This window comes from Alexandromys fortis, unplaced genomic scaffold, assembly GCF_014885135.2.
Source record: "Alexandromys fortis isolate MF-2015 unplaced genomic scaffold, M_Fortis_MF-2015_v1.1 scaffold_50, whole genome shotgun sequence".
NCBI lineage: Eukaryota > Metazoa > Chordata > Mammalia > Rodentia > Cricetidae > Alexandromys > Alexandromys fortis.
Window position 1 is genome coordinate 7,652,773 of NW_026067932.1, and position 20,379 is coordinate 7,673,151.

At 47.7% G+C, this 20,379-nt stretch overlaps 1 protein-coding gene and 1 pseudogene across 4 annotated transcripts in view; both read left to right on the forward strand.

The window, feature by feature from the left end:
• The first annotated feature begins 3,616 nt into the window (after positions 1-3,616).
• On the forward strand, positions 3,617-7,509 carry LOC126503838 (tubulin alpha-1A chain-like; annotated as a pseudogene).
• Positions 7,510-9,660: 2,151 nt separating this feature from the next.
• Chpt1 (choline phosphotransferase 1) overlaps positions 9,661-20,379 on the forward strand; it is a 30,558-nt gene continuing 19,839 nt past the window's right edge. For 2 of the 4 annotated variants that reach the window (XR_007592417.1, XM_050145830.1), the window contains exon 1: positions 9,662-10,047. Coding sequence is in view for 3 of the 4 variants with exons in the window: in XM_050145830.1 (XP_050001787.1) it covers positions 9,775-10,047 (273 nt within the window). In the remaining variant the exon portion in view is untranslated. Of the gene's footprint in view, positions 10,048-20,379 lie in introns of all 4 variants that reach the window. The other 2 variants (XM_050145831.1, XM_050145829.1) reach the window with 2 other exon arrangements.

A 20,379-nucleotide genomic window follows, 5' to 3' on the forward strand; every position in this document is an offset into this window, starting at 1 on the left:
TATTTATTTATTTTTTGGTTTTGGTTTTTCGAGACAGGGTTTCTCTGTGGCTTTGGAGCCTGTCCTGGAACTAGCTCTGTAGACCAGGCTGGTCTCGAACTCACAGAGATCCGCCTGCCTCTGCCTCCCGAGTGCTGGGATTAAAGGCGTGCGCCACCATCGCCCAGGCTTTTAAAGGCAAAGAATACAGTGACTTTCTGTCTATGTACAAGCAAGTCATCTTGTGCAAAGCAAGCTTCTGCTCAGAGAAGCAGAAACGGTATCATTAAAGTTGTACAAGACTAGACGATTACAAAAATGAACCCTTAGCAGCTCTTCTATTTGGAAGTCCAATTTTGCTTCATAGTTCTCTTAATAAGCTCAGTAATTTTAAACTTTTAACCATGAAGTTAGCCATCAGCATAAGGCTAGCCCTCACGCAGGGAAAGCTATCTGGGCATTAGTGGCGAAAATATTTTGTACAAACGAAGGCTGACTCATTTATAAACACATGAAGACTAGAACTCGTTGTGTGCACCAAAGAAATGACAATGTAGCCAGGGGAGCAGCATGTCCCTGCCTGCTGGCTCAGCACAACAGCTCAGCTGGCTGCCTCCTGCTGACCAACTTCATGGTCAAGTCTCGGAAGCCCAGCTATACACAGCTGAGAAGCGACTGCAAAGCTTTCTCCCCATTTCCTCCTCCACTCACGACTTAGCCTTCTTAATTATATCATACCCTCAGCCTTTCTGTGATCTTTCCTCATACAAACAGTACTTAGACGCTGCAGAGCTGCGAGGAAGAGAAAGGCTATTAGGAAACTCTCTGGAGGGCAAAAAGCATCAGAAGCTGTCACTGCCGCCAGTCAGTTAGCTTTGAGTGCCATTCCATTGAAGAAAAGTTGTGTACCATGGGAATTTACCAAATTGGGTAGGGGAGGGGCGGATTCATTAAAAAAATTGAACTGATTTCTTTTAAAAGGAAGCCTAATGGATGTTGTCTAAGTTGATACGAAAGTAACAAAATGCCCGTTAGGTCTAAGAAATGTCGAAAGGAGGCAATGTGTTCTCCACTGTTGACGCTGAAGTTGAATTTGGAGACAATACTCAGTTCGACAAGTGAGCTATGGAGTGCCTGCCTGCTATGCGCAGAGATACATTCAGCTGGAAACTCAGAAACTTAGGTTCATATGAGCAGAGAAGGGACAGAGTGCATACACGGATTCAAAGTTGGATAATGTAATTTATACATCTGTTAGAATCACTGTACAGGACCGGATATATTACTTCATTTCTCCCTTTCTTCCTTCCTTCCTTCCTTCCTTCCTTCCTTCCTTCCTTCCTTCCTTCCTTCCTTCCTTCCTTCCTTCCTTCCTTCTTTGTGGTTTTTGGAGACAGGGTTTCTCTGTGTAGCCCTGGCTATCCTGGAACTCCCTTGGTAGACCAGGTTGGCCTCTAACTCACAGAGATCTGCCTCCCAAGTGCTGGGATTAAAGACTTGCACCACCACTGCCCTGTTATTTTTCTATAGCAAATGTGACCCTGAATTCCCTAGCAACTAGGGAGATTGATTGAAAAAGCCTCTATCCGTGTGGTAATTGAAAGGATAAAGGGCCAGAAAAGGTACCTCTGGGTCCCTGCCAAGGTGAGCAGCCAGTGACTGGCTGCTTTGCTTTTCTGATCTTCAGCTTGAACCCCAATATCTGTCTCTGGGGTTTTGTTATGTGTGCTACAGGCACTGAGTGACTCACTAAGAAGACAGTCTTGCCCTCTTCTGGCTCATCCAGCATATCTACTGTTTCTCCTAAGCAATAGTGACAGTCCCTCTGTCTTCTGAGAGGTACTATGGTAGCTCCCCAAGACAAAAGAACCACTCCTGTTCGTCTCATTTCTTCAACTCGTTCCAACCCTGGGGCCCAGGAAACATCTTAAAAAATATCACACACATGCTGGCTTAAAAATTTAAAGTTTAAAATGATTTTTTAAATTTAATTATTTTTTTAATTAAAAAAGAATAAGCAGAGTTCATCCACAGCACCACAGCAAGGAAAGGGAGCCACTCTTCCTGAATTATAAGGCAACCTTCTTCGAGAATTATGACAAAGGGCCACTGGAAGCGAGCCGTGTTTCAAAAGAAAGAAAACATCATGTGGCCATCTGGAAGATTCCAGGGATGAAAGAGCCAAGAAGTGTCCCCTGCAGACTACAGGGTGACTTGCCTCTCCCAGCCTGTTACCAGGGTGTCTGCTGGGGCCACTATGAATTCACTTCCTATTCCTGCAGTTGGAGGTGCCATTGGAAGACAGTTGTGGTGACCGTAGGGGTCACAGGGGTTACTGTGAGAGAACTCTTTAGCGGGGGCTGTTTTTATGCCGTTTCTAGCAGCTGACAGAGTGTCACCAGTGCTCCTTCAGCAGAAGCCATCCATGGTGACATGAGCTTTCCCGAGACATCTCATGCTTCCCAGTCCTCCTCGTGACAAACTCCAACTGCGGCCAAACTCAGCCCTCCACAATTACTCCTTTAAGGAGTTAAGCACCAAGAGATGGAGCAGGAGCATGTGACTTAAGGGGACTCGGTCCCAGCCAAGACCTAGGAGGCTATCCAGCAGGAGGAGGAGGGGCAGACAGATTAACGCTCTGTTATTTGTACAGAGGGAAGGGCAGTCAGAAGTCGCCAGAGCAATGAAGCCAGAAATGACGTTAGCAGACCAGGAACTAGAGGAGGAAGCAAGGGGGAAAAGAAAGGAGCTCTTGTCTACCTGCCTTTCAAGCCTTAACCCAGCCAGGGCTTCTTAGCCCTTCCCGGCACGGCACAATTCTTCGGGGAAGTAAAGAGAGCCATGGGAGAAAGCTGAGGCTGTGATGCCTCGGTGTGAAGCCCCGTCCTCACGCTTTCTGCCTTAGTCAGGACAGATTACCAACAGCGTATGCACGTCTTTTCCTATTAAAACATTTAACTTCACAGACATTCAAACTGGTAGTTTCTTTGGGCATACTGTCAGGATGCTGAGGGTTTCCTAGACTGAGGGGCATGGTGCTACCTCAGGAAAGCTCCAGAGACAACCATAACCTACATCTCATAATTGTCTTTTAAAGATATGTAAAATAAAAACTACAGAATAAAATATAAAATTTTAAATACCCAGCTTTCTTCTATCTAGACCTTCTTTGTCTAAAAAGCATCAGTGTTGGGAAAAATAGAGTCCAGTTTTTCTTTTTTATCTTTTAATTACTCTAGTAGTGTTCTCTCTCTCTCTCTCTCTCTCTCTCTCTCTCTCTCTCTCTCTCTCTCTCTCTCAATCCACTTCCAGCTGGGGCCCAAGGGAGCTGCTCAGAGTGGTGTGTGCACTCCAGGCTTCTAAGGCTAAGTGCTTAGACCCCTTATTACTCAAAGGGTGATTTGATGACTCCACCTGATCACCAGGGAGCTTCTAAGAAATTCTTATTTTCAGCTTCTCCCCCAGGCTCACAAATTTACAAATCTGTGTTCCAGAGAGATTCCTCAATGACATCTATGCACACTCACGTGTGTGTGTGTGTGCAGGTGTCCATGGAACCTGGAAGAGAGTGTCTCACGCCTGCTGGCTGAAATTACAGGGAGTTATGAGGTACCCAACCTGGGTGCTGGGTCTCTGGAAGAGCAGCAAGGGCTCTTAACAGCTGATCCATCTCTCTAGCACCCACCCTCTTCTTAAAGGAAAGCTTCAGGTAAAGGCATCCCCTTGTCTTGCTACTTTTCAGATCACTGAAAAGGGAAGGGACCTAAGGTGCGGGAGGATTTCTTCTGGATCCTGGTTCCGCGGTAGGAAAGACTTGGCCCCCTCATGGTGGTGGGAGCATGTTGTGAAGGCTCCTTAGACCTCAGACGGCAGAAAACTGTCTTCTGGCTGGAACAGGAAGTGCATGTAGCTTTCAAAGCCCAAGTACAGGGACTAATTCCTGTTAGGTAGACCACACTGCCCAAAGGTTACACAACCTCCCAGAACAGTGCCACCAGTTGGGGATCAAGGGCCCCAAAATAAGTCTTTGGGGTACAGTGTAGACTCAGAGCACAACACCCCTCCAGATAATGACACAGCTTTACCTTCTTCCTAACTCCCCAAGCAATAGGCAGGGGTTTAGGCAAAGTTGCTGAAAAAGAAATTTTTGAGGAAGGAGCTTCCTTTACAGTTCCTCAAATCATACTAAGGAAAATATTTTAACCTAGTACAATGTGGGCTGAGGAAATAATCATTTTTTAAAAAGGATTGAGGTTATTAAATAGATGAGGGCTAATCACTGTGTCCAGGGAGACCAGGTTCTTTAACCTTCAATTGCTTTTGCAATTTCAGATAAAAAGCACATCTCGGGGATTTGGTTGTGAAATTCAGTTTTGTTTTTTTCTTTCTTTTTCCTTTCTGTTCTTGAATTGAACACTAAGCATTTCTAAAGAGGGGAGCAAAGGTTTCAGCGGATTTATTATGGAACACAGCATATCTATATATTTTGTAAGATACCATAGTTACATAAAATGTGAACTTTAGGATCTCAAAGTACAAAAGAATCAAGGCAGATCCACGTACATGTGATAAAAGCAAGTGTTTGTGGGATTGGAGTGATGTCTCAATAGTTAAGAGGACTTGCTGTTCTTTCGGGAGATCTGGGTTCGGTTCCCAAAACACCCATGGGAGTCTACAGTCTAATACCAGGGGATTCAACCCCACTGTCTGGCCTCCCAGGGCATCAGGCATGCGCATGTTACACATACAGATGTGCAAGCAAATCCTCAAAAGCATAAAGGAAAAATAAAATCTTAAAAAAAGTGTTCATACAATAGGATCTTGCATTTATAATAGTCCAGTGGTGAACATGAATATTTTGCAAGTCTAGACAAGCAATTCCTTTTTTAAAAAGCCAGTATTCTAGTTGTGTGTATTTACTGGATATGGCATCAAAAATCTGATACACATAAACAGGTACCATGTTTATCATACACCATGTTTATCATGTCCTATGCTTATCATGTACCATGATCAAACTGAGATCCAGGGGGATTTGCTGACTGAGACTTGCCTTTTTGTCCAAACCAGTGAAAACTGGGTTTTGAAGCTGTTATTCCATGTACAATCTGTACCTACATGGCTGCATGAAACTATGTAACAGTTTTGAGAAATTTGCCTTAAGCATGAAAGATGTTGAAGAAAATCTGAAACGCGAGTATAAATTACACAAAAGAACCAAGAGCAAGGCCTGCTTCCCTCTGGGAAAAGCAGCTATGAACGCCAGAGGTTATCCTTCTTCATTGGACTTCATTGCTTCTTATCTAGGAAAAGAACTCCTTATGGAATCTTCTGGATTAATGATAATGGCACACACTTACATGACACATAGAAGCTGGACTACTCAATACTGGCAAAAGTAAATCCCCATCTAAAGCTTGTTTGCATGCTGAGTATTTCTTAAAATGCTTGGGACAAGAAGTGTTCCAAATTTGGTATTTTTCAGATTTTAGATTATGTGTATATGTATAGACTGAGGAATCTTGGGTCTAGGAATCAAGTCTCAACACAATATCCATTAATGTTTCATATAAACTTTATAAGCCGTTTGGAGGTATTCTATACAGTGTTCCTCATTTTGATTGGCATGTCATATGGCATCCATCAGTTATGGAATGTTCCACCTGCAGCAAGCATCATGTCCAAAAGTTTTGGACATTGGAGCGTTTCATATTTTTAAATTAGTGCCAGGCAGTGGTGGCGCACACCAATAACCCCAGCACTCGGGAGGCAGAGGCAGGCAGATCTCTGTGAGTTCGAGGCAGCCTAATCTACAAGAGCTAGTTCCAGGACAGCCAAGACTACACAGAGAACACCCTGTCTCAAAAAAACAAACAGCAGGTTCTCTTACATCGACTGCATAAGAGTCGCGCTGTAAGAAGCAACACCTCCTCCTCGTCTCCGCCATCCTCAGTGAAGCAGCGAAGCAGCAACCATGCGTAAGTGCCTCTCCATCCACGTCGGCCAGGCTGGTGTCCAGATTGGCAATGCCTGCTGGGAACTCTACTGCCTGGAACATGGCATCCAGCCTGACAGCCAGATGCCAAGTGACAAGACCATTGGGGGAGGAGACGACTCCTTCAACACCTTCTTCAGTGAGACAGGCGCTGGCAAGCACGTGCCCCGGGCAGTGTTTGTAGACCTGGAGCCCACGGTTATTGATGAGGTTCGCACTGGTACCTACCGCCAGCTCTTCCACCATGAGCAGCTCATCACAGGCAAGAAGATGCTGAATAACTATGCCCATGGCCACTACACCATTGGCAAGGAGATCATCGACCTCATCTTGGACAGAATTCGCAAGCTGGCCGACCAGTGCACAGGTCTTCAGGGCTTCTTGGTCTTCCACAGCTTTGGCGGGGGGGGGGGGGGGGGGGGGGGGGGGGGGGGGGGGGACTGGCTCTGGGTTCACCTCCCTGCTGATGGAGAGGCTCTCTGTTGATTACAGAAAGAAGTCCAAGCGGGAGTTCTCCATCTACCCTGCCCCCCAGGTTTCCACTGCTGTGGTTGAGCCCTACAAGTCCATCCTCACCACCCACACCACCCTGGAGCACTCTGATTGTGCCTTCATGGTGGACAACGAGGCCATCTATGACATCTGTCGTAGAAACCTCGACATTGAGCGCCCCACCTACACTAACCTAAATAGGTTGATAGGTCAAATTGTGTCCTCCATCACTGCTTCCCTCAGATTTGATGGAGCCCTAAATGTTGACCTGACAGAATTCCAGACCAACCTGGTGCCCTACCCTCGTATCCACTTCCCTCTGGCCACATATGCACCTGTCATCTCTGCTGAGAAAGCCTACCATGAGCAGCTTTCTGTAGCAGAGATCACCAATGCCTGCTTTGAGCCAGCCAACCAGATGGTGAAATGTGACCCTCGCCACGGTAAATACATGGCTTGCTGTCTGCTGTACCGTGGTGACGTGGTTCCCAAAGATGTCAATGCTGCCATTGCCCCCATCAAGACCAAGCGCAGCATCCAGTTTGTGGACTGGTGCCCCACTGGCTTCAAGGTTGGCATTAATTACCAGACTCCCACTGTGGTACCTTGTGGAGACCTGGCCAAGGTCCAGAGACCTGTGTGCATGCTGAGCAACACCACAGCCATCGCTGAGGCCTGGGCTCGCTAGATCACACGTCTGATCTGATGTATGCCAAGCATGCCTTTGTGCAATGGTATGTGGGTGAGGGCATGGAGGAGGGGGAGTTCTCCGAGGCCCGTGAAGACATGTCTGCCCTGGAGAAGGATTATGAGGAGGTCGGTGTGGATTCTGTTGAAGGAGAAGGTGAGGAAGAAGGCAAGGAATACTAAATTAAATGTTACAAAGGTGCTGCTTTTACAGGGAAGTTTATTGTGTTCCAACATAAAAAATGTGGTCTGATCAGCTAATCTGTATGTGGCAATGTGTGCTTTCATACAGTTACTGACTTATGCTATAAAATGAAAGATTTGTCATAGACCCAAGCCGTCCATTTCACTGATGGATTTTAAATAAAATACTCCCTGTCTTAAAACAAACAAACAAACAAATTTCTAAATTAGTCATGCTTAATTTGTACTTAATCATGGCATGCATTAGGTGGGAATTTTCAGATTGGGATTAAAGGTCTGGAATAAGAATGTGTAAACTCAGATCCTAGCTAAGCACTGTACTGGCTATATGTGCAACTGTGGACAAGAGCTTGAACCTCATTATGCTCATCTGTAAAATGGGGTTGGAGGGAGCCATCAACAGTGTTACCAGGTTTTGAGCTACAGTAATGACCTCTAGTAATGACCAACTATTCATTGAATAGTTGTACACACAGGAGTATACGCACAGGTTATGAAAACAGTAATAATAAAGAGGACATGAAGTTGGGGAGGTTAGGAATTAGGCATGGGTTTGGGAGGAGTTAGGAAGAGGAATAAGGGGCTAATGGGATCAAAATACATTATATCTAATATAAGTGTGATAGCACTTGCTTCTAATCCTAGCTACTCAGAAGACTGAGGCAGGAGATCACCAGTTCAAAGCCAGTCTGGGTTATATAGCAAGATCCTGTCTCAAAAACAAAAAGACAAGTAAACAAAGGTCTTAAGACAAAGCCAGGCAGTAGAGAGCAAGGTTCAGCGTGGGAGCAAAATAAATAAAGTACTAGGAATATATAATACCAGTGTTGCCATTTTTATTCCCACCTGCCTCTGCCTCCTGAGTGCTGGGATTACAGGCCTGTGGTACCACGTTTGTAAAAGGCCAGGTAGTAAATACTCAAGGCTTTGTAAGCCGTCCGGTATTACCACCCCTCACCTCTGTTGGAATAAACACGGTTGTAGTCGCAGAACTGAAATTTAAATTAATAAATTCCAACATCACAAACATTGTTCTTCCGATGCCCCCCCCCAGTAATCTAAAAATGTAAAAAGTATACTTCTGTCGTGGGGCCGTGGGAAATGAGATGGTGGGGTTGACCTTCAGACATGTCCGCTGACCCTTGGTCAAGAGGCCGTGAGGCAGCACATCTGCTGATTCTTGTTGCTCAATCCCAAGCATCTGGAAAGTGGTTTCCAGCTTGTCTTCCACCTCAGAAAGATGCATCCAGATCAGACCCAGGACGTGAAGAGCAAGTGACTAGCCTATGTCTGGTTAGGCAATAGAACATGTTTATGACAGCATGTCCCCAGTCCAAATGGGTGCATTGTGAGGTAGGGACTGGTGACCTTCCATTATGTGGCAATCGGCCTTCTCAACCGTTCAGGGAAACTGGCTTAGATTTTTCTGTACTCCAGTTAGGGCATGTCTAAAAGAAGCCACCTTGTGGGTGTTAAATGGTCTGAAAAACAGGCATTTGTGTTTCTAACATTCAGTTCCCCTTTGACAATATTCCTAAGGTCTGGTTTTTGTTTCTTTCCTTTTTTAAAAAAAAATATTTATTTATTATTTAACCCGCATGCCTGCACACACACACCAGGAGAGGGCACCAGATCTTATTATAGATGGTTATGAGTTACCATGTGGTTGCTGGGAATTGAACTCTGTAAGAGCAGCCAGTGCTCCTAACCTCTGAGCCATCTCTCCAGCCCTGTTTGTTTTTGATTTTAAAACCTCGAGGGTTAACTAAGTTAATACTCGGAGGAGGCCACATCCCTCGATGGTGCTCGAGTGTTTTCTGATCTGTACATGCATGTTCTTGATTAATAAAAAGGCCAGAGCAGAGCACCGCACACTAGATCAGAGTAGCGCCTACCACTCGGTAGAAAACCCAGCTAGGCCACGGTCCGGGCTAGCGAGACATCGCCACGGAAACGTGAGCAGAGGCTGGAGAGGAAGGCCAGCCCTGGAACCCCCAAGGAAAGTCACAACGACCAGCACTCGCTACTCAAGACCTGAGCCAGAATAAACCACGGGCCACTCAATCTCCGGGACTCCCCGAGCCTAGCTCGCTGACGTCCCGCCCCAGCCCCGCCCCCGCCCCGCGAGCGCGATGGGGTCCCGCCCCTTGTCCCGCCCCAGTCCGAGAGCGAGCCGAGGCTCCGTGCTCCCCGGCTCCGCCCCGCCCGCTAGCTCGGTGAGGCCCCGCCCCCACCCGTGAGCTACCCGAGAACCCCGCCCCCAGCCCGAGAGCTCGCCGAGGCTCCGCCCCCGCTGCCCGCCGCTACGTGAGTGCCCCCGGCGGAGCTGGCCGGGGCGCTGTGCCCTCGCTCGGCTCTCTCCGCCCCCAGCGCGGGCCGCGGGCTGCGCTGGGTCGCGGCGGGCCCCGCAGGCGGCCATGGCGGCGGGCGCCGGGGCCAGGCCGGCGCCGCGCTGGGTGAAGGCGCTGGGTGAGCCGCTCAGCGCGGCGCAGCTGCGGCGGCTGGAGGAGCACCGCTACACCGCGGTCGGGGAGTCGCTGTTCGAGCCGCCGCTGCAGCTTTACTGGACCTGGCTGCTCCAATGGATCCCGCTCTGGATGGCCCCCAACACCATCACCCTCATCGGCCTCGCCGTCAACCTGCTCACCACTCTAGTGCTCATCTTCTACTGCCCTACGGTCACGGAGGAGGTAAGGTTCGCCGCCCACCGGGGCTTGTTCTCTCGAACCCTTGGGCCTCCTCCGAGCCGGCCCCACTCTAGGCGTCGGGGACGAGGGGAGACCCTTTGTTGGCGGAGCACCCTCCGGGTCTCGGAGGGAGGGACCGACACGACCAGACCGCTGTCCCACGGCGGTGTTCGTTTTTTTTTTTTTTTTTTTTTTTTTTTTTTTTTGCCTGCCCGGGGCTCCTAGAGACTGTCACGCCACTACTCCAATCCTGTGACCGCGCCGAGCTTCCCTGGTCCCTGGAGGGGGCTGTCAAGGTCACTGCCCCTTGACGCTGTCCTGTGTCTGCCCACTTCGTCGCTGGGGCCTTGGCCAACTGGAAGGTTGACGTAGGGACCACCAGCCTGTACTTTGTACCCTGGGGATTAAACACCCGCGCCGCCATTCTGTCAGGCCTCGTGGGTCGGTTGGGTAAGTCCACGATGCCCTTTGGCACTTCATAATCTTTTGTTTCTCAAAGGTGGTGCCTAGTGATTCCGAAATTACTGGTAGCATAACTGAGCAAAGATAAGTTGCTTCTGGATGGTCACTTCCTCTTTGGTTCATTGACTTTCTCATGAAAAACAAACAGGATGTAGGTGACAGTCCTTACTAAGTTATCCAGACTTAGCGATTGTAAAAGCCAACACATTTTATTAGTTGTAAGTATATCTAACCCATGTCTAAAGTAAGAATAAGCAGTGTGGGCCTTGGACAGTGGTGATGAGAAGTGATTCCTTGGGCTGAGTATAGAGCACAGTGAAGCGCCTTGATAACACTGTATAGGGTACATATTGCATGCAGATTCTGTGATGCCACTTTCTTTAATCTTCCTCCATAATTATATGTAAACATAGGTCGTGCCCAAAAATAAGAGTTGGAGTACAATAACAGTAAAAGGAGTACAATAGAAATTGTTCCTGCTCTGCATCCACAAACATCTTTTTTAAAGGCTTAGTGGAATCTGCAGTTTAAAACATCTCACCTGCCGACAACTCTGTCCGTCATGGTCGGCATGGATTCCTTAGCAGACATTGTATCATTAGTTGTTTTCTTGTGATTTGAAAACACTAAGCCGTTTGGACTTTGGGGTTCTGATGTTCCCGGAGCCCCCAGAAGCACTATCACAATAAAAGGGTGACGGGCCTGCAAGTGAAGGACTTGGCTTCCCCTCAGCCTCCGCCTGGGGGCAGACCTGCCAAATCTGTTTTCCCATGTTGAAAATAGAAATAATGCCAGCCGGGCCAATCTGACAAGGTGGCAGTGACGGCCAGATGATGCATGCAGTTAAAGGTGGGACACTGCACTTTAGAAGTTAAAACTGTCCCTCAACACGTTAAAAACACAGTTGATAGAGTGTCGTGACGCATGCACGGTAAAATTTAGCTTTGAATTGGGCTCAGGTTTGGCTGACAGCCTTCGGATGTTTGCGGCATCAACTAAGCCATGAACTTTGATGCTATTTACCGTCTGTTTGCTGAGCACTTAGAAGAAGAGACAAACAAGTCCCAGGGCTTTTGTTCAGGGTTGAAGGGGGGCCAGTGGATGAGATGAATTTGTGATTAATTTATAGGCTCAGACTCATTTTTTAAAAGAGGATGTGATGGGGTCTGAGGCATGAGAAAATGCGCAAGGGGGTAAATGAAAGATAAACAGTTTGTAGAGTGCGTGCCGTCGGGTCCTGCCTTTGCTTCTCAGTGGCCAAAGTAAAAGGAGAAACGGCATTGCAGGGTCCACAGTGGTTTTCAACTAAGATGCAAATGATAATATGTTCTAACAATCGTTTCTGGCTATTTTTGCCTTTATAAATGACCCAGCTGGATAAAATTCAGATCCTTCTGGTCGCCTGTGTGGCACGGAGGAAAACAAGTGTGCAAAGGGCTTTGGTTGTGGTTTTTACCTTTATCAACCTGAAGAGGTGGTGGAGTTTTTTTTTCCTCGGGTGGTCCTCCTACTGTCTTGGAATTCCTTCCTGACAGCCTGAAATAACTGGTATACATTTTAGTAAGGGAAAATTTAAATCCACAGAGGTGAATTGGCTGACCTGGCCTGGAAGGTTTGGACTCTTAGACTTGGGCCTTCACAATGTATATGTGCTGTGTGGCGATGAACCGGGGCCTGAGGACGGCAGGCGAGAAAGCTCTGCCCCTGAACAGCATTGTTTTAATTTTACTTTGAATTTTGAGGTAGGGCTCACTTAGCTGATTGGGCTAACCTGGAGGTCAGTAGCCATGCACTTATTTCTAGAACACGATTGGGCTTGAAGGGGAGCTAATTGAAAAGGCTGTGGTTGACTGTAAGTTTCTAGAATGGTACTCCTTTATCAAATGGTACCATGCAGACTAGCCTTCCTGGCCTTCCCTGAACTCAAGGGAAACAATTTGCCCTGCCAGGGATATTTCTTCTCTTCCTTCTTCATGTATTAGATTACCTTCCTGTCTTCCAATGCTCAACTTTAACACCCTTTGCCCTAATACCACTACCCTGTTGCTTGTTTCTTCCTTCTAAGTCAAATCAGCTGCTTAGTCCTCTGAGCGCCCACAGTAATGAAAGTGGTAGCAAAGGCGCACAGCCTGCTTACTGAGCACCAGGCAGTGTTCTAAGCCTCTTTTGTTTGGTTCTCTCGTCGCGACCCGTCAGCACTGTCTCATGGAGAAGATACAGCTAATGTCCCCACTTCGCAGGTTTGGAAAATAAAGGGAAATGGTCTCCTAGGACTGTGTAACTGGAAGTGGGAGCTAGGATTGCAAACCAGACAGCCGCGCTTCTGCTGCTGCAGGCCTCTAGCGCCAGGACAGAGTCTCCATTTCCTCCTGCTGAGCGGGACAGTTCACAGCAGTGTCTCGTCACAGTGCCTCCTAAGTGGGTGCCATCTCAGAGATGCCGTTCTCAGCGCTCACTGCGGGTGGCAGGTAAATGAGGGGAGCCCCTCTCTGCACCTTGACGAAGCAGTTACCACTCTCCAGCCCTTGGCTCTTTCTTCCTAAAGTAGAGTCAGCGTTTCTTAGAACATAAAAAGGGCCTGGAGCCAACTTAATGCATGTAGTTCCTAAATGTATATGTCTGATAACATGGTGATTCAAAGCTAGTTCTAGCTCCAGCCTCCTACGGTTACCAGAAGCAAACACCCTTGCTCCTGACCCCCGAGATGCCAGTCTTCAGGAGAATGAGATTGGGAGAAAGGAATCAGGTTTATGCACAGCCAGCCCTGAAGGAGCGAGAAGAGCTGGTTCCCTGAGGCTCTGTTTTCCCTGTTGGAGAACTCTGTGGGCGAGGAGGAGGCAGTGAGCCTGGACTTCAGGCAGTCTAGCTAGCCAGGGTGTGCGTGCGTTCTCCAGAAAGTTATCAGTTAGCACATAGATGGGGCTTCTGTTAAGCCGGAGGTTTGCAGAAAGAAGTGCAAAAGGGCAGAGGGTGGGGAGCGGAGCCCCAGCTGCAGTAGATTATCTACTACCAAATACTTCCGTGCTTTTATTCATTTATTTTGCTAATATAAGTTGTGGCCTAATTCTCTTTTGCTTACTTGCTTTGCTGTTTTCTCCCTGCCTTCTTAACCTGTGCATTTACATCCATGTTAGTGTCTCTGTCAAGGGCACACTTAGAGCAGACTGGGCCCGAGCGTGAGGCCAGCTTGGAGGGCAGGGACTAGCATTTCTTTTACTTACAATGTTAGAACGCGACTGTGCCTGAGGAAGCCATGAAGGCCTGAAGGAAGTGGCTTGTACCTGGTTTTAAATAACGGGGTGGTAGCTACCTTTGCTGTACTGAGAGTTGTAGAGCATTGCGGGGAAGACAGAAAGGAAAAGCTAGAGCCGAAATACAGATTCCCACTTGGGTTTCTTTATATGGCCCACGCCTTTAATCCCAGCACTCAGGAGGCAGAGGCAGGCAGATCTCTGTGAGTTTGAGGCCAGCCTGGTCTACAAGAGCTAGTTTCAAGACAGGCTACACAGCTACTGAGAAACCCTGTCTCAAAAAACCAGAGAGAGAGAGAGAGGTAGAGAGTGAGTTCAATTCTTTGAGATCTATATTTCCTTTTAATCACCTCTTTCTTTTTTTTAAGCAGCTAAATACTTTGTCGAGCATCATTTATTAAGGCAGGAGTCTTGCAATGGTATGGCCTCTCTTATTAAAAGAAAATGTTAACTCCCATTTGCCAGAAGGTGAGAGTTGAAGAAGCAGGGAAGAGCCTGGGAGGAGGCATGTTCTGGCCCCTGGAGTGGATGTTTTCATAAATTCTGCAGCCCGAGGGCCTCCTTGCCTCACCCTCCTTCCAGCTATGCCCGGGAGAAGCCTTTCAGGATACAGCTTCCCTTGTGAGCTGTTGCTGTGGCTTCGGTGACTGCGTTCCAGTTGATTTCTAAGGAATAAATGGCGTCTCCTATAAAAGTCCATGTCAGATGTCAGTAAAACCTGAAATGGTGACATATTTGAAGAATTGTAAATCCCTCTCTTGTCTCTTTAGGCTGCGGTGTAGTCTCTGACCCTCTCCCTTTACGTTAAAGAACACAGCAGATTATTGGGGCATCTAATACACTTGATCCTGGGAAGGATTTGGGTGGGAGTTGGCCTCATAGTCTCTTCAGTTCCCCTTAGCGTTTCAGCAAGAACTCCGGTATGTGCCGAAGCAGGGAAAGTGATCTGGAAGTGTCTGAAACAGAGAGAGAAAGGCCACCTTTCTAGGACTCCTCAGACCCTCTGATCTTGGCTGAGTGTGTCCTGAGTGATAGCGGCCACATTTTATGGCAGTGAGTGGGTAAACTGAGCTGAAGCCGGAAGTCCAGGATGAAATCACTGAGCCCCTGTGGCTAGCCTGTTTGGCTCCAAGGGTGTTCTTTTTCACCTGATCATTCACCTGCCCCAGAGGAAACCTGCTTCTGAGAACAAGGAAGTGCCCTGCTTATCACAGTTGTGTGTGTGTGTGTGTGTGTGTGTGTGTGTGTATACACACATGTGTACAGTGTGTCTGGACCAGAAGTCAGTCTTCATTGTAATTCCTCAGGACCCCCAACCCCAGCTTGTTTTTTGAGACATGGTCTCTCAGTGGGTCTTGGGGCTCACCAGTTAGCCTAAGCTGGCTGGCCAGCAAGCCCTAGGGATTTTGCTGTCCCTGCTTCCCCACGTATGATAACTGGGATCATAAACATGTGCCCCTACACCTGTCTGTTTACATGGGTACAGAGGATTGAATCTTATTTAAGCTAACTTGTCCATCTCTTTACCAGTGGAGCTGTTTTCCCAACACACAGCAAATTGGTTTTGTTGTTGTTGTTTTATTTTGTTTTTTGTTTTTTGAGACTGTGTTGCCCTGGCTGTTCTGGAACTTACTTTGTAGACCAGCCTTGCCTTGAACTCACAGATCTGCCTGCTTCTGTCTCCTGAGTGCTGGGATTAAAGGTGTGCGCCACCACTGCCCCAATAGCAAACTGTTTTAACACATCACAGGCACATTGTGTAAGTTAGAGAAGTTACAAGATTGGGGCATTTAGTTATTTCTGATGGTGTGTTTTCCTGAGCCAGGCTAGCAGGCTGCTGGAGACACAAGTTTTCTGAGAAATCCTAGAATCACCTGAGAGGGTGTGGACAGTATGCAGGTGTTACACATTTCTCACACACAGCCTCCTGTCTTCTTAGCATGTAGAAACCCCGTGTCCATTTCATGCAGAAGTCAGCTGGAGTATGAGTTCTATTTGGATCTCACCAGCTGATGTGAGCGGGTTTGTGAACCCCCTTCAGCTGACACGGAGCGGGTTCGTGAATCCCCCCTTCAGCTGATATGGAGCCGGTTCCTGAATCCCCTTCAGCTGACACGGAGCGGGTTTGTGAGTCCCCCCCCCCCCCCCTTCAGCTGACGTGGAGTGGTTAGTGAATCCCCTTTTGCATTTGTCAGCTTGCCCATGGCCATTTAAAGCAAAAAGATACTAAGCATAAAAATTGAGGGAAAAATTGAAAAACGTATAGTATAGTTTTAGTAGTTCCTGAACTTCCCTTTCAAAAGACTTTTTGGGCTTTGCTAGCATGATTGCTAACCTAACTTGTCACAGGATTTAGGATTGTCTTTGGAAATACACCCACGTTTGTCTGAGAATGTTCCCATCAGGGTTAACTCAGGAGTGAGGACTCTTTTGAATGTGGGGAACACTGTGTCGAGGGTGAGTGACCAGGAAAGGGCAGGGGGACCGCACACTGAGCAGCAGCCTGGCCGGCTCTGGTGTTCCCAGTCTCTGCTGTATGCCTTCCCACCACAATGGACCGAGCAGCCCTTCTTCCCGAGTCTCTGTCAGACACTCTGCTACACAAGAAAGTTAACTGTGGAAGCTCAGTACTGAGGCGTGGGGCCTTTCTGTGACGAACTGGGGCCTGTGATTCCCAGGGCTTTGGAGCTAGTTTGTGGGAGGAATGAAGAAGAGTTTGGAGTCGTGGACTAGAGGAGCCCAGACCAATGTAAACAGTGTGACAGGCCAAGAGAAACAGCGTAGACGCGGCTCAGGGGCTTTCAGAGGGGCACCTGACTGCATCCTGCCAAGGACGGAAAACTTCGAATGAAGCTGAAAGCCGTGGACTGAGTTGTTTGGTGTAGCACATTTCAGGACAGCGTGACGTCCAGGCGGTGACATGGGTTCGATCCTGGGTGATAGCTCTGTACTGAGAGCAGACGAGAGATGGGGCAGAGAGTAGCTGCAATTGTTAGAGGGACTTCGCACTCTCCCCGTGGACAATAGGAAAGGTACCCCAAGGGCAAGCTTTCTCCACAAAGCCTCCAACCTGTGAAAACAGGAGTGCCTTTGAAAAGCAGGTCCTGGGTTGAGAGTCAGCTGCTTTTCACTGCGTCAGCATTAAGACTAAAAACATAGTCCCATTCTAATGTGTATAGAATCTTAGGTGTGCTGTATTAACTACTGTTTTCAAAATACATGAAATAAGTTCATAACTGTTCAGACCCAAACATCACCCGTGAGTTACCTAACATTGTCCAGAAGAGTCAGTAATAGAATAGCAGTAACACCAGCGGGACTCCTCTCTTAGGTTCACAGTCTAGGTACCTTCATAAGCATGTGACATCCAGTAATTCACTTAATGCTCACGAGGCAGTGATCGTTCCCTTCCTCCCTCCCTTCCTTCCTCCCGTTCTTTTTCTTCATGTTTGGAGACTGAATCACCAAGAAGTAATTTTTCTAACTCTTCACCCATTAAGTGGCATAGCAAAGATCTGGGTGCAGGCAGAATCGGGAAGAAAGCCTGGGGGTCATTGTCTCCTTGGCAACAATTACTGCTAACTGTTCCTGGGCGGGATGTGTGAGAGCATTCATTTCTGGCTTTCATCATCACGACTCAGAAACTCAACGCACGGTCCTGTTAGGTGAGTCTAGAGCGGACACGTGTTATTCGGCTCCTGTGTTGTGTGGAGCAGATTTCAGAAACTCAACTCACAGTCCTGTTACATAAACCCATAGTGCATACATGGTTTGAGTCGACCTGATCTAGCTAGCGGGTTGATTTAGAGGATGGCAAAGACTGTTGCCCAGAGAGCCCAGTGCTGACAAGTCTGCATCACAGTGAGGTGTGTGAGCAGATGAAGTCCCGTCTCCCTCCCCAGCCCTCACTCTTAGAATGCCCAGGATCAGTACCTGATCTCTCTCCAGGTCTCCTTCCTGCTCAGGCTTAATTTCCGCAAAGGTTAACACACTCTGGTCCTGGCGGCTCTAGGTGTTTAACTTCCCTCCACTCAACTTGGATTAAGATAAGTGTTATGCTTTGTAATGTAGATTTAGGTTTATGATAAGGATGGTTTTTGGAGTGTGTGTGTTTGTTTATTTCTCTATGTTAGTCTGTGGCATAGCTTACTGTGTGGAAACTTCTGGAACCTCCTATTTGAGGATCCACTGCTGTCATCTCTCAGAGCAGTTGGTACCAAGCTCAGCCCGCGACAGCAATCATCCAGTTACTCCGCCGACGAGGCTTTGTGGCCCACGTTCTTGGGAAATGCCTCTTGTTTACTGCAGTTCCTCTTTCTGTCTCCCGTTCCTCTAGCAGTAGACTTCTAGAGAACAGGCCTCAGCCCAGAGAGAGGTTCTGTGTTTTCTGCTGTGGAGGGCCTTCCACCGGCTGGACGCCTGGTGACTAAGTGGATGGACCCTCCCCTCCTCCCGTAACCTTCACTGTTACTGCTGAGAGGTGGTATGCCCTTATCAAGTCCAATCATTTGAGCAGTTAGGAATTAATTTCCTGGCGGAAGTTCCATAGAGGAATCCATGCCTTCAGGAAGTGAGGGCAAGCCTTTGTGATACTCTTGCCTTTTCTCGCTTTGTCTGTACTGTGAACAGGCTTTAAGGTGCCGCCTTAGATACAGAAGAGCTCAGAGTGCTTGTAGTTCCACACCTGGTCTCAGTGCTCTTCCAGAATGAGTGGCACGTGAGATTCTAGTTAGTGCGCATTTCAGCTGCAGGGTGGCACCGTCACAGGATTGCTGGCATTTCAAACACAGACGTTTAAGAAACCACATACTGAGGGTGTTTGTGACTTTCTAACAATGCCCTCTCTTCGTGGGACAGCATGCTCGTGATTCACAGCTGGTGGCAGTAAATTAAAACCACGCAGCTCTGGAACCTTCTAGTTAACGAAGATTGAATTTAATCCAGGTAAAGATACGGAAGTCATTCGGCTTATTGTTTTTCAAATGAAATAGTGAATTGCCACTTTAGTTCTTTTTATTTCCAATCACGTGTGTGTCTGAGTGTGTTCTGCATGTGTCTGCATGTCTGTGAATGCCAGAGGTATCCAGTCCTCCGGAGCTGGAGGTACTGGTGATTGTGAGGCATCTGACTTGGGTGCTGGGAATTGAATTGAAACAGGAACCCCATTTCTGCAGAAGGTATATTTTAAGTGGCGTGTAGTGACTAGTGGCAGCTGCTCACGTATGGTGTGTCCCTGCTCTGGGGTGGGGAATGTGAAGTGGACCTGAGCGACAGGCCGGCCATCCTCGGGCTTATTTACTCTAAGTTCAGCCCAGAAGTTGAGATTTGTTGTCTGAGACAGAAAGAAGGGGAGACATTTGGAGCTCTGGGCTGCAGAGCTTTGATTGAAGGGGGAAGAGCACGGAGCAGGTGGAAGTGGGTCTGTCTGGAAGGAGAGCCGGACAGCCTCCCCTCCCCTGGTCTGCGGTCCTGCTCCTCCCCAGCTCCCTTTCCTGTATATGGACGTGAAGTTAGGGATTTCATGCGTGGGGCTGTTGATGCCCAGATGGTTTCTGAAGAAACAAATTGGGATGCTAATTAAACTGAAGCCTGCTAGACTGTTCCTCGGTTTAGCTCTGTGCTGGAGAATGTAAGAACTTCAGCGCGTTCCAGGCTCGGCAGCGGCTTGGTTTGTTTATATGTTCATAAAACGATGCGTGTCTTATTTCTGCAGAACTCGAGAGAGCACTGGGGGAACTTTGTGACCGAAGTGGTGCCCGTTCCCCAGTGCCTGTTTATAACAGCTTTTCAGTAGAGGACCCCAGAAGCCTGTCCTTTGGGGGAAGATAGAGAGCAGGAGGGAAAATGATGGTGTGCCCTCTTAGAGTTTAACCCTGACTCCCAGTTTTATATGCATTTGAGATACAACCTGAAGACTCACGACTTCTTTCTTTTTAGTGGAGAACTAACCGTTCCTGATTAGCAGAGCTGTTCTTCGTGAAACCTCCCGAGACTTTTTAAATTCCAGGCGGGTTTCTGTTTCCCAGTTTTATGCAGCCAGGATGATTTATCAGCTGTTTTTTCTCCTCTTACCTGTCTCGCGGCTCGACAGCACACCGCTCAGGACTTCGTGTGCCGCCCAGTGCGCCTGTCCACACCCGGGCTGCTGCTCTCTTACAAACACTCTAAGCCGCACCGCTCTTCTCTTAGGTCAGGGTGACTTAGAGTCCTTTTAGGTCATTCTCAGCACAGCACAGCACAGCCAACGTTTGTGCACACCCAGGCCCGTCAGGGTGCAGAGAGACCCGGTCTTAAACCAGACAACGCCTGGAAACATCAGAGCAGACACCAGCAATGTGCTTATTAGTGTTGGTGGTCTGCTGTCAATAAATTGTGGATATTGAGATGACGTTTATCCAGAGCAAGTTTTTTAGGAAGATTGAGAAGTAGGTTTTTGGGTTGACTGGGTATTTATATAATCATCAAAAACCATGCACAGGTTGATTTTTAAAAAATATATTTGCCACAAAAAATAGGTAAACAATGCTACTGGCTAACTTTATTAAGTTTACTGTGTGCCAGGGTTGATAAAGAGCCTGTAATAGTTTGTTTCATGAGATAAAACCATTATTCGCCTGTTTAG